The sequence below is a fragment of the Lissotriton helveticus genome, chromosome 3_1, assembly GCF_964261635.1.
Source record: "Lissotriton helveticus chromosome 3_1, aLisHel1.1, whole genome shotgun sequence".
In the NCBI taxonomy this organism is placed as follows: Eukaryota; Metazoa; Chordata; class Amphibia; order Caudata; family Salamandridae; genus Lissotriton; species Lissotriton helveticus.
Window position 1 is genome coordinate 704676933 of NC_136061.1, and position 14151 is coordinate 704691083.

The 14151-nt window shown below is 44.2% G+C and overlaps 1 protein-coding gene across 1 annotated transcript in view; it reads left to right on the forward strand.

The window, feature by feature from the left end:
- RCN1 (reticulocalbin 1) overlaps window positions 1–14151 on the forward strand; it is a 240320-nt gene that overhangs the window by 97550 nt on the left and 128619 nt on the right. The window contains exon 2 of the mRNA XM_078680842.1: window positions 4526–4719. Within this exon, the coding sequence (XP_078536968.1) occupies window positions 4526–4719 (194 nt within the window). The remainder of the gene's footprint in view (window positions 1–4525; window positions 4720–14151) is intronic.

The window sequence follows — 14151 nt, forward strand, 5'->3', positions numbered from 1 at the left end:
GAGATGGCGCTTTCCTGGGAAGGCTTTACAGGATCCAGTTTTCACTGAGGAACTTAGGGAGGCCATAGTTGACTATTTTGAATTTAACACGGGCTCGGTGGACACGCAGGGTGTTCTCTGGGAGGGGGTTTAAGGCTACCATCAGGGGGGTCTGCATTGCTAAACACACTGGACTGCTTCGTGACGTGCGGGCTGCCCTCTCGCGCATAGAACGAGACATTGCGGCACTAGACTCGGAGCAACTTCTTAAGCGTACGGAGGAAAGGGAAAGCAGACGCTTACAATTAATGGTGGAATTTAGGGAGGTGGCAGAACGAGAGCTCCGTTTCTTGACCAGGTCGTACACGGCCAGACAGTACGGGGAGGGTGATAGACCCGGTAGACTACTAGCACACCTTCTCTGTCCCCCCCCGCTCTAACTCCTACGTCACTGAACTTAGGGGGCAGGCGGGAGCCATGGTACACACCACACCGGAGATCTGTGCCACTTTTCTATCCCACTACACCGGGCTCTATGCCTCCACCCTGACTGATGATGATACTGAGAGAGGGGATTATTTGAATGAGATAGCCATGGTGTTCTTGGACAAATGGATGATTGATTTTTTGGCAGACCCCATAACAGCGGACAGTGTAGAGGAGGCAAGAGACTCTATGAAAAGCTCATCGGCACCGGGACTGGATGGGTTCTCGGCAGATTTCTATAAGGCTTACAAGGACCTGCTGGTTCCCCAGTTGGTGGAGATGTACGCAGAGGCGCTCGAAACCGGATGCCTACCCCCCACGCTGAGAGAGGCGGTCATTGTACTGTTGCCTAAGCCGGGCAAAGACACCACGCTCTGCGAATCCTATCGCCCACTGTCCCTACTCAATCTTGATTATAAGATCCTAGCAAAGGTTCTCTCCATACGCCTCTCGCTTTTGATGGAAAATATAGTCTCACCTGCCCAGTCGGGCTTTATCCCTCACCGCTCCATGTCCCTCAACCTCCGCACCCTGTTTTCTGTCCTGCACCGGGTGGACCCTGGCACTCCGGCAGCCGCGATACTATTGGACGCCGAAAAGGCGTTTGACTCATTAGAATGGCCCTTTCTGATGTCAGTGATGCGCCGAATGGGTATCCCAGAGTGCTTGGTCAACACAGTTAAATTGTTGTACACTCTACCTGTTGCCCGACTCCGCCTCAATGGTACCATTACTGCCCAATTCCGATTGGAACGTGGCAAGCGGCTGGGCTGCCCTCTCTCCTCCCTATTATACATTCTAGCGATGGACCCATTGGTTCGACACTTCCAGGAGATGCACTTATATCGCGGCCTCCAATTCGGTACGGGTCCGCTTCTCGTCTCGCTGTAAGCGGACGATACCATCCTCTATGTTAGGCACCCGCAAGTCAACTTGGAGCCATTACTCCTGGAAATCACCCGTTTTGGGAAATGTTCTGGCCTTCGCATTAACTGGCACAAGTCGGTCATATTCCCGCTTACGACCAGCACAGGCGAATGGCCCAGCTCCTTCCCTCTTCAATGGTGCCGTGAGTCTGTGAAATACCTAGGCATCCATATACATTTTGAGACGGAATCCATTCTCAGATTGAATTACGGCACTGCACTGGCTGCCCTGGAGGGACAGATTGAGAGGTGGAATAGACTCCCATTATCCATGGCTGGCCGCGTCGCTATCATCAAAATGGTAGTCTTACCTAGGTTTCTATACTTGTTCAACAATATACCCATACCCCTCACCAAGATTTTCTTCACGCAGCTCCGCTCTTTGCTCCTGTCGCTGGTATGGGGAAACAAGACCCCAAGGGTGGCATGGCATGTGCTAACCCTCCCGTCGGAGCGAGGTGGACTGGGCGTCCCTGACTTTTATCTTTACTTTCTTGTTGCACAGTGCTCATACGCCTACCCATGGTTTCACCCTGACGCCAGGATTCCGTACTTGAAGCCAGAGGCCGATTTGGTGTTGCCGGGTTCATTATCCACTACACTGCCGTCGGGCTTCCCAAGAGATCCAACTGACATCCAAACGGTGTCGTCTACGTGCTGGGCGTGGGGAGGCTGTGCCGCCTGGTCAGCCTTCCACAACTGTATTCTCCGGCCCTACCACTGCCGAATGGCACTTGGCTCCTGATAACTGGGGAAACGGTGGTGCGTCACACGATGTCGAAATTCCACGTAACTATGATCGGGGATTTATTCCCGGAAGGGCACGCCTTTACATTGACTGAGGATCACAGATTTACTGAAAGGACATTCATGGATTCGTTTGTCCTTACCAGGTTACGCTCCTTACTGCGCGCTTCCTTTTCGTCGTTCCCCCTCCCCCCCGAGGAGATGACACCCCTCACTTTCATCATCCAGCATCCATCGAATGCGCACCTGGTCTCCAAGCTGTACCGGATGTGCTGCGATCTCCTTCCCTCTCGAGACCAAGTGGTACGTGCTGCCTGAGTGGCTGACTTAGGATGTTCTATCTCGGATGACCAGTGGCTATGGTGCTGCAGGGCAACCAAAAACGTTTCACTTAATAGCAAACACAGACTTTTACATTTCAAGTTTCTACGTAGGCTGTACTTTACGCCGGCGCGACTTCACAGGATAGACTCATCACGTCCACACACCTGTCCCAAATGCAGCGGCCAATTCGCAGATTTCGGCCACCTCTCATGGACCTGTCCTAAACTGCATGACTATTGGTCCCAGATAAACATGACACTTGGCAACATGCTCCACCTAACACTGGCCCCAATACCGGAAATTGCTCTGCTGGGCTATGTTGCGGACTTCCCAAAGGCAGTACGCAGACTAGCGGCACTGGGTTTTTTACTGGCCAAACGAGAAGTTGCGCTGAGATGGTGCGATCGGCGTCCTCCCCTTCACAGCTCCTGGCTCCGGAGCATGGCACACTGCAACCTAAACAGCACTGAATACTCTGAAATGGTCCCCTCCACATCACGGCCGGTCGACATCTGGGGCCCATACCGTACATATATAGCAAGCACCATTGCAGGGACTCAGGATACACCAGCTCCCGGGAGGGCCCCGGAGGGTATTGGCTGAGGAATGGGAGTCTGCCCGATGGATGACCAATGGTTGGATGCGCACTTGCCTATACGCCCCTTCCCCCCCTTCTTGGTTGGGCCCCTCCTTGTCTGGTGAAGTGCCCTACATATGTGCACGATTGATGGCGTTGAGTGGATGTGCGGTCCTGAGTGACCATGGTAGACATTGCCCCCTGACGTGGGTTTTCATTCCTCTATTGGTCGAGCACTTGAAGTAGGACTGAGATATGATACCATTGACGAATGTGACTGCAGTTACACCTTATGCACCATCATGCCATATTGCAATTGTTCGATTTTGTTTATTTGGTATTTCTTTTTGAAAAATGTTCCTACATTATACGCATATTTCTTCATGATATTCTAGACACAAAAGGTTCAACTGTGCCAGCGGGCTAATTTCGTATTGCACTCGGTGTACTCTGAGACATGTACACTAATGCTGAACGCCACCGGGCCTCCGGGTTGTCGGTACCATGGCTGTGTTATCCCATCACGCACCTGATCAATGCCCATACTTACATGCTGCCGGCCCCAGGGTTGTAGGTGAAACAGCTGTGTACCGTGTGAAACTTGCAATAAACAGTTGAACACCAAAAAAAAACAAAACAAAAAAGTACGCAGAATATAATATGGACAGCTGGTGGCCTTAATTGAAGCACTGGTACGCATGTACAGAAAGAGAGCATGTATTAAGTGCAAAAAAGTGATATGCTACAGTCTAGCATATTGCTTCACATTTTTTAAATAAAACCACATTTTGAATAGCTCCAACCTTCCCATTAAAATAAAATTTTCGTTTTTTGTATGTTTGTGAATTAAATAAAATATCTCATAATTTGTGTATTAGTTCAATTTGTTTCTGTTTTTTTCTTGTGTACTGTTTGATGTTTAAGTTGTAGATATTACTTAATCTGGGGTCTTCGGGTTCCAGTAGTGATTCAGTGGGGGTCCCTACAAGTAAAAATGTTAAGAAAAATTGTATTATTACATGAATTTGCAAAGCCTTTTCCTCCACGATGTCACTTAGTTTTTATGCAAATCTTTGTAAAGCAGGAGGTGGAGGAAACTGTCTGGTAAAAGTGGGTTTAGTGAAGAAAAGCAGCATGTAAACATTTTATAGGAAGAATTCCATTTTAAAAGCTTTCTTTATGAGAACAAATACTACAATAAAAAAATCATAAATTTGAAATATTTACTTACCTGCGCTCTGATTTCAGGTAACAATAAAATGGTTTCTGGTAATTTTGTATTTTACTATTTGAAATTGAACGTGCTTGCGGATAAAGTTCTCTCTTGGATGCATCGACTTTGTTGCATTGATGAAAATGTGCAAATAATGCAGGGGTAATTATTCACTACTGACGAATGTTTCTTTCAAACATTATTTATTGGCTAAATATCACAATCTGCTATTCATGTGTGTTGATTTGTAATTTATTTGTGTCTGTCTTTCAGAAAAATTGTTGAAAGGATAGATTATGACAAAGATGGCTATGTCACTGCTGAGGAACTGAAAAGCTGGATCAAAAGAGTGCAGAAACGATACATCTACGAAAATGTAGCTAAGATATGGCGAGACTATGACACTAATAAAGACAACAAAATTTCCTGGGATGAATACAAGCAAGCGACATATGGCTATTATCTAGGTAAGGGAATTGTCCCTTGTAAATGCACCACTAAAATTATAATCTAACTGATACGCTACAGAGAAAATAGCGTTTGATTTTTTTACACTTATTTGGGAAGTACCAAAATATGCGGTCACCCGCGTGGGCATTGAGCAGGCACGTTATAAACCTTTATTTTTTTTCTGAAAGAAGACACCAATAAATTACAAGTCCATGCACCATCTGTAATGGTAAAATGGTGGTGATAATTGTTATGGCTGTATTGGTGGTGGGGTAGTTTCAACTGTGGTGGTAGTATTGGTGGTGAAGCAATTCATTCTCAAGATCTTAAAAAGGTATTGCATTAGCAATTTATTACTTTTTGACAAACATCACCATGTGTAATGGCTGTCAGAAGCTCAGCACTGAATAAAGGGAGCGGTATTGCAGCACAGGCAGGACCGAGCAGAAGCCCCATACCACTGGGAACAATGGTATCAAGAGGACAGGGTACAACAGGAGCTCGGTTCACTGTTGGCAACAGTGAAGAACTCCTTAGGAGGACTGGATAGAGCATGCGCCAGGAGCACTGTCAAACACAGTGACACAAAAACATCAATGGCAGTCTATTCTGCGTGTGAGTGTGTGAATATTATATATATATATATATATATATATATATATATATATATATATATATATATATATATATATATATATATATATATATATATATATGTGTGTTTGTGTATACAGTAAACAAAAACAAAGGTTACAGGGATGTTCTATTTAGGCTCAGGTTGTACTCATACAAAACCAGTGAAATTTAGCAGTTATAGTTAGCTGAACTAACTAATACTCATGCCCACTATTACCTGTGCCCCCCACAATGCACTGCTTATGACCTTACATATTACATCACTCATGACATGGTCAGTGACATCACTGATAACCTCACTGATGACATCTCAAATTACATCACTGATAACATCATCCGGTGACTGTGATTGTTTTTAAAAACTTTGAGAGTTAAATATATATACCAAGGTGTATTGGTGAATCAGTGGGTGTATGAGTGCCTCTATGATTCAGTGGGTTCATGGCTGTCTGTATAAGTGAGTGATTAGGTATCTCAGTGAATGCATGGGTGAGTGACTGATTGTGTGGATGTTTGTATCAGTCTGTCAGTTCGTGTCTAAGTCGTTGTACAGATGTGTGAGTGGAAATGTGAGTGGTGTATTGGTGAGTGATTGGTTGTCTAACTACATCTATGGTTGTCTGAGTGTCTGTGTTTGTGGGTGAGGAGGTGGATGACTGCCTGTATGGATCATTGAGTGGGTGAGTCAGTGGCTGTGTGGGGTTCTGTTGTGTGAGTGAAAAGTTGTATGGGTCGTGAACGTCTGTAAGGCTGTGTCTGTGATTGAGTGCATGTGTCAGTATGGGAGAGTATCTGAATATGTGAAAGGCAGTATACATGAGTGACTGGGTATATGAGTGGCTGTATGCATGAGTGACTGTTTGTGAGAGTGGCTATATAGATGAGTGCATGCTTCTGTCAGTGACTGTTTAGCTGAGCGAGTATGTTTTACTATTTGTTTGAGTAAGTGGGTGGATGTGTAATTGTTTGGGTGAGTAAGTGGCTGTATGATTGACTATATGGGTGAGTGTCTAGGTGTGTGAGTAGATCTATGGGTGAGTCCCTCAGTGTGTGAGCACCTGTATGGCTGTTTGAGTGGATATGTCAATGGCTGTATTAGGGAGTCAGTGTGTCTATGAGTAGCAGTATGGGTGAGCAAGTGGATGTGTGTATAGATCAATGAATCAGTGAGTCGGTGGGTAAGTACTTGTATGGCTCTGTGGATGGGTTTGTAAATGGTTGTGTGGGAGTGGCAGTGGGTGTATAAAAGATTCTATAGGGGTGTGAGTGGGTGCGTCAGATGCTGTGGATGATGTAATCACTGTCATGAGTGATGTCATTTGAGATGTCATCAGTGATGTCACTGACCATGTCATGAGCGATGTACTATGTGAGGTCATAAGCGGTGCATTCCGGGGACGTAAGTTATAGTTAGCTCAGCTAACTATAACATCTGAATTTCTCAAGTGAAATGTCAGACTAACTATAACGTCCCTCTAACCTTTGTTTTTTCTGCGAATTTCTAAGGTTTTTTAAATGCTAATTCCTCCTTTTAACGTCCCTGAAACCTGGTTTTTTCAGTGAACTTTTAAGGTTTTTTAAATGCTAATTTCTAACCATAATGTCCATGAAACCTGTGTTGTTTTGTAAATTTCGATTGTTTTTAAACTAGAAGTCATGTTTGGAAAGTGGTGGAGAAAGGGGGCTGGGCCTCCAACCAGCGCTCAGGAAATCCACTGCGTAGGACTTGCATTAGGTACCAGGAGGGTAACCTGGCCCCTAAGGGCCCTCAGGGGTTAAGAGGACTTCATCCCTCAACCAATAGTGCACCAGGAGGTGCGTTTGCAGAGTGGTGGAGAAAGGGGGGGGGTGGGCTCCGAAGACCATTAGCAGTCCCACTGTGTGGGAATTACTGGAGGTAACAGGAGGCCCTTAAGGACATCCTTACTTCCAGTAAGTCCCACACAGCAGGATTGGTGACTTCTGATAGGTCACGGCCCCTTTGTCCACCACTCTTGAAATGCACCTCCTGGCATGCTCCTGTTTTGGTGATGAAGTCCCCTTTGCTCCTGGGGATCCTTAGGGGCCAACTAGCCTGCCTGTTACGTCCAGTACAGTGGGCTTGCTGAGAGGTGGTCGGAGGCCCCTTTCTCCACCACTCTGCAAACATGCCTCCTGGTGCTCTGCTGCTTGGAGGATGAAGTCTACTTTACTCCTGAGGCCCCTAAAAGAAATTGGACCTCATCACCTCACCAGCAATGCTCAGAGATGGCGGTCTCGGGGGGTGGGGGGCAGGGAGGAGCCCGCCATGCCTTTATTTAAAAAATAAAGCCCTGAGAGCTGCCGCGGGGACCCGCATGTATTTTGATCATTGCTCCCGAGACCTGGCCTAGAAAGCAACCTTTTTGTTACATGGTGTAAATCCGTTCTGTAGTTGCAGAGAAATGCTAAGATTTTTAAGATATACAACTGAGGCCACAGACCCCTCCCGATCTCGTGCCCGAGCTCTGATTGGCTGCCATCACTTCAAACCTGGAAGTGTTGGCAGCCATTTTGTCACTCGGTTGAACTGAGTCACAAGAAAAAAAATCACAAAAAAGAAAAGGGGTCAGGGTAGAAACACCCTGACTCCCTAGGCCTTTTTGGGTGGAACCTTATTGAGTGGGACTCTTGTGAGGGTGTAATAACATAAAGCATACCTCTAGAGAGAATCAAAACAATATCTAATTCCCCGTAGCGAGTCTGTTTGTGTGCTTTGTAAAACAATAAAGTGTAAATAATCTTAGCACAGGCAGGCAGACGATTTACAATATTAACTGGTGTAACTATTGACAAATCTTCAAAAGGATTAATGCAATGATATGCTTTATTGTATTGATATGGTTTTAATGGTTTTGTTATTACTTTTTGCATACATTTATGTTACTTTGATAAGAGAGTTATGTTCTGAAAAATGATATGAGTATCCTTGAATGTATCAAAAATGTATAACTGTTGCAGAAAGGTAACTTTAATAGATTACAATTGTTAAAGTAAGGTACAATAACTGAATGTATTGTATTTAAAATCTGCTGAATAAACAAGCAGTATTGCGAATTGGAGGCCAGGTAATTTCTATTTTATACATGAATATGTATACACATCATATAACATTTCAACTTAATTACTTTAAGTACAACAGATTGGATAGAACTTCAGTACTTCCATAGAATAACAGCATAAAACAACATTGTCACGTGCCAAGTTCAGGGCATACTGTGGTGTAATTAAAGTATCCCTGAGTATAAAGTATTGTTAACCAGGAGCTAAAGATACAAATGGTTTGTAGAATACTATAAAAAATGAGGGAATTACATGAGCACAGACAATAAACAAAGATATATATATTTATAGGGTGACCGTGATGGTTGAAGATTAGAGCATATGCTAATCATATATACAGACAGAAGAGGCTACCTTGACCAGGGAGAAGCAAACTCTCTCCTGGGAGGTAGGTTATAGCACAAAGTATGAGAGAAAATCAAAACAGGTGTACTTTGTGTGAGCCATTGTGGATTCAACTCCGAGTAAATAAACAGTAAAGAAGAATCGATAGATGTACACACGACGGCAGATGAGCACCAATCACCCATAGGTACAACACTAGTACATTAAACAACAGTAATAGGGCATATCACCACCCGTACAGTGATTCTGATAACTTTTTTATATGGCCATCTCTGTTTGTACTGACTTCAAAAGGAAGGATTGTAGCTCTTGGGGTCAGTGAAGATCATATTTTTGCCGTTGTGAATTTCTTTTAAAAATCTCGATGACTGAACAAACAAGAAAGGTATGGATAAGTCTTTTAGTGGTTGCCTTAATCCTAAAAAACCCTTCCTGCAAATGACTGTTTTGTAAAATAGTTTTGGGTAATGCTGATCTTAGCTTCATTCCTTTGGATATGCTGTATTTTCTTCATGTGTGCTAATTTTGCCTCAGCATGGAGCAATCTTAATGGTTTAAAGATCAGTGTTGTTGTTGTGATGCTCTAGCTACGTTTTCAGCTCTTCTAAATTTTGGTACTCTATGGGCCCTTTCAACTTCAAATTCTTTGTTGAAGGTGATGCCTAGTGTCTTTGGGATCCAGGTTTTCAAGAATTAGGCACAGGAGTTTGCGTCTTGTTCTGCATCCTTGGGGAGGCCAAAGATTCTTCGATTCCCCCTCTGGTTGTGATTTTGCAATTCAATTATCTCTTTCATAAGTGTAGCCATCTTGGATGCAAAATTGCTGCTTTGTTCTTTTTTATGTTGTGCTTAAGTCTTCCAACCCACTGATTCTGCTCTCTGTTTCACCAACTCTGCCTGTAATGTCCCTGATGTCCTTCCTCATATCGTGAATATCATTCTGCATAATGTTTATATTAGTTTTAGTGTCTTGCGCTCGATCGTGAAGAGCACCCAGCTTTGTGAAATGATATCAATATTAGCAGCAAGGTCTATCTTTGGTTTAATTGGGGGCTCTGGAGTTGGAGTGTCTGCTTTGGAGCGTTTCTGACCCACTTTTATATCTTTGTGGTCTCTTGGTTCTTTACCCCTGGATTCTACCATCATAGAGGTCTGTGAGGTTTATTTCCCCCTGGGTAATGTTATACTCGCAGTGTTCGCCAACCACAGGGATTTTGACTTTGACAAGAGTTTTATCATCTGGCTAGGGAGAAGACTTACTAATAGGATATTTATTATTAGATCCCCTTTATATGTTTGACACAGTTGCGATGTGAGGAAGATGACACTTATTCATCATGAATTATCTCTGCAGTATGATGGGGCTCAGATAGGCGAAGGGCCTAATCTAATTTAGATCTTGACTGATGGGTTACTCCATCACAACGGTGACAGATTTCCCGTCTCCAAAAATATAAATTGTGTAGGATATAATGGGATTTCTATTTTGGTGGATGGGATATCGGTTACCGTACTGACGGAGTAGCCAGTCCGCCGGGGTCTAAATCGGGCCCATAGTCCTGGCCCACACAATCATCCTGTAAGTAATTTGAACCGGAACAAATCAGTAGTGTTGAGGTTCTGTGATTTCCGAACCGGACTCCATTTTGTTTGAGTTGTTCGTGACGCCATTTTGTGTTGCCCTCACGTAGGCTGTGGAGGTAACCGAACGAACAAAGTTGCATGGGCTTCGTTGTTCATGTACGCATTAGCAAGGCCTTTTCTGACTTGTGAGTGAACTGCAAGATGCTGACCCCGTCACCTGAAACTGACCCTTTTGCGAAGCCAATTTCTCTAGCTGATCGTTGTCTGAAATTGCCAATCAATGTTCAGGATATTGTTAACTTTAGTTCCTTGCACATATCTTATCCTATTCAGCATCTGAATTGTTTCTTTCCTTACGACTTTTCATTACATGGGTAGTGCTTTCAATTATGGGTTTGTCCGGCTTGTGGAAATCGAATTTGGGAAATTCCTAATAATTAACTTGTCGGTTGGTACAATGTAAATTGAGCTTTTTGCTATATGATAATGTGTGGGAAAATGTATTTCATTCGTCAGTATTTGTCGCAGTGGGTGTTCATTTGTAATGAGTAAAATGTGGATAAAAAGTGATGTCTTGCTCTACGAGAATTGAGCAGTCTCCTGAGTTGTACACCGTGTTGTATGGCTGGGATTACTGTTACTAGCTGCAGCTAATAAATTTGATCTCTGACGCCACCTAGAAGTATTCCGTGTCTCTGTATACCAAGACCGGGGAATCCGAAGACTTTGGGCGTGTCCCTGGCGCCGCTGGGTTCTGAAAACCCGGTTCTTCAGTGTGCTAATTCTCATGCTCCTTCCACGATACACTAGATAGAGAATAGTAAGGAAGCGATGCTAAGAGAAAGAACCTGTCTTGTAATGGAGTCTGAATCCCGCTTTTGCTAGATATTGCTGCTGATTGTTTACATGCCTCTGTCCTCCTTACAAAGTACCACTAGCTTTCAGGTGTGAAGTCTTCATATCTGTCACACCTGTTCCACTACCAATGTCATGGTTTGTCAATCTTGAATTGCAGAGTGCAGTTGTCTAGGTATGGGTACTGCTTCCTGGTAACACCGAAGAGGTTAGGTAATGGTGGTCATGATGCACGATCCACTGTGGAGGATCAATGTGTCGCACTGTTTGCTGCTTGTTTGCTGGCAATTGGACCCCTTGTAATTCTTTCACATTATCTTTGCTCTTGCCGCTCATCGTTCATGCTGTGCTACAGTTTCTTTTTGCCACTCACACTTTGATGAGTGTGGCAATGGAGGTATGGATGGGATGTATCCCCCTGTTGATGCCAGGAGAGGCTAGACGTAGGTGGCCATGTTCCCTGGGCCACTACAGAAACCCGTTGGATCATGCCAGCCTGTACCAGCTGTAGATTTTTGCCAGGGTGTGCTGCGGGGGCTTTATTGACTCTCGACAGCCATCCGGTGTTGTTATCATATCTGCAAAAGCTCCATTATTTAAACAGCTGAAAGATCAGGCGGCCATCTTCATCGGATGCTAGCCACACCCCTTTATAAAATATTTTTAGAATATTCACTATTCTTAAACATTACATTGTGTGGATTGCTGAAATATCCATGTGATTAAAAAAAATATTAGTAAGTTTTAGAGAAAGATGATAGATCTGCTTCATTAGTATTTTTACCCCTTGATACAACCAATAGGCTCACTTTTTTTTGGTTTGCTTTGTGTTGTGACTCTTCGACAAAGTCAGTAAGTCTGCCTGAATGCGACCAGGACCTTTTAAAACAACATCAAGCTGGGCATGCCTTGAGGTGTGCGTGGCATGGGGATTTTTCTGAGAGGAGTTGAGCGCAGGGCTTTGCCACCGGCCAAGCCCTGAGGTACACCCCAAGCCTCACATGGCCTAAAGCCCTGTGTGGAGTTAGGTGGGCGCTGGGTATGGTAATAAAATATTACTTGACGTTGGAAAAAAAACCTAGAAATGTATTGAAAAAAGCATAGGTTAAAGTGATGTTATAGTTGGGTATGGCAATAATATCTTTGCTTTAAAAACAAAATGAATTCACTGAAAAAAACAAAGGCTAAAGGGAAGTTAAAGTTAAGTGAACATTTCAGTTAAAACCTGCCATTTCAAACAAACAAAATCAGTGAAGTTCATCAGTTATATTATCCCAAATAGCTATAACTTGTGTCTCAAGGTAACTAAAACTATTGTCCTCACCATGCATTGCAAATTGCTTATTACCCCACATATTACATCAATCATGAGATGACATGATCCATGACCTTGTTGGATGCATGACTGCAACATCTGAAATGATACCATTGATGACAAGACTGTGAATGGTGGGGGCACGATTTATAGTTACCACTGGGGTAACTTGAGGTAACTAGAACTGCTGAATTTTAGTGAATTTGTTTGTTTAATATGGTATGTTTTAAATGACATTTTCATCTAACTCTAACACCCCTTTAACCTTCGTTTTTTGTGTGAATATATTATATAAATATATGTATATGTATCAGAAAAAATTGTTCTGAAGGAGAAGCGGTACTCAGGGTATTGCAACACCCTTTATTGTGTATATGCAACACATTTCAAATTCACAGAAGCCCTGAAGAAAAAAGAAAATGCCTAACACTTAAGGTAATTAGTACACAGCATAATCCTGGAAGGGCTGGCAGAGCTTACTGCCATGCTGTAGGCATCTCAGTGGAAGAGCTCCCCAGCTGCCTCGCTACTCACCAGTCACGCCCCCTATGCCTGCCCGAAACTGCATGAAGTAGGACTGCAGAACTAAGGGCAAACGGCGCACTTTAATAAGTGGACTGGATGGCCGCGTTAAGACTGCGACGCACCGAGGGTGTTCAGAGCTTCCTGCCGAAACAAGATGGTGGCTCTGTATTGACCAGTGTGGCACCCGCGGCTCTCAGTGCTCCCATTGCATCAGCTACATCACCTGGGCGGAAACCAGTGAGGACTTGCCTCCTCCCCCTTCTTACCAAATCGCCTGCATCTCGGACCTGTTGGCCCACCCACTTTCTCCTGCCTGCTGCTTCTACAGGGTGAACCAGACAGTGGAGATCTGTGGGACAGAATTGCAGTGAACTGCCTAATTGCCACCCTCACCTCGGGCTCTGTACTACATGCTGGGGCCGGCTAGAGGACAAATAGTGGCTCTAGTGTTGATGACTTATTGAAATTAGGGGCATTGCACCTGGGAGCCCGTGACACTAGCCTATGACTGGGGCACAAGGTGCCCCCAGATTTTTCTCACCCCTCACGTTCCCCCTTTTACACTGAGTGCTGGACATGTATGCTGCCACCGCTAGTGCAGGTCGCCAGTACACCTTGCAGGACAGATGAACCCACGGGGAGGGAAGCACTGGTTGGAGGTTACTGCTGGTCTGGCTGGTCTGCCTGGGGGAGGTTAGTGGTCAGTCCGTGACCAACTTCTCTGCCTTACATGTTGTGGATGTGAGCACGGCTGGGCTCACCTTGGTGAAACAGTATTGCTCCAGGATATACTAAGAAATACATGATTGCCCTCTAACCCTTGAGTAAGCATACCATTCCCCAAGCCATAAAGCTGTCACCGTATTAGTCTGATTACAAGCTTTACTTCTATCTATTAAGGTGCCTTTTGTAGTGCCCATGTTATTATAGTCCTGATGAGACCCTCATATTCCAAATAGGGTTGAAACACCGTCAACACCAACAAAAGGAGAGTCTTTGGGCGAAAGTGCTGAAAAACATTCTGGTCACTTATTTATTTTCAGATTAAGCATTTAGACGTCCTTGTATATACCAAAAACCCTGTGAATTTGTTGTATTTTCACAAGTC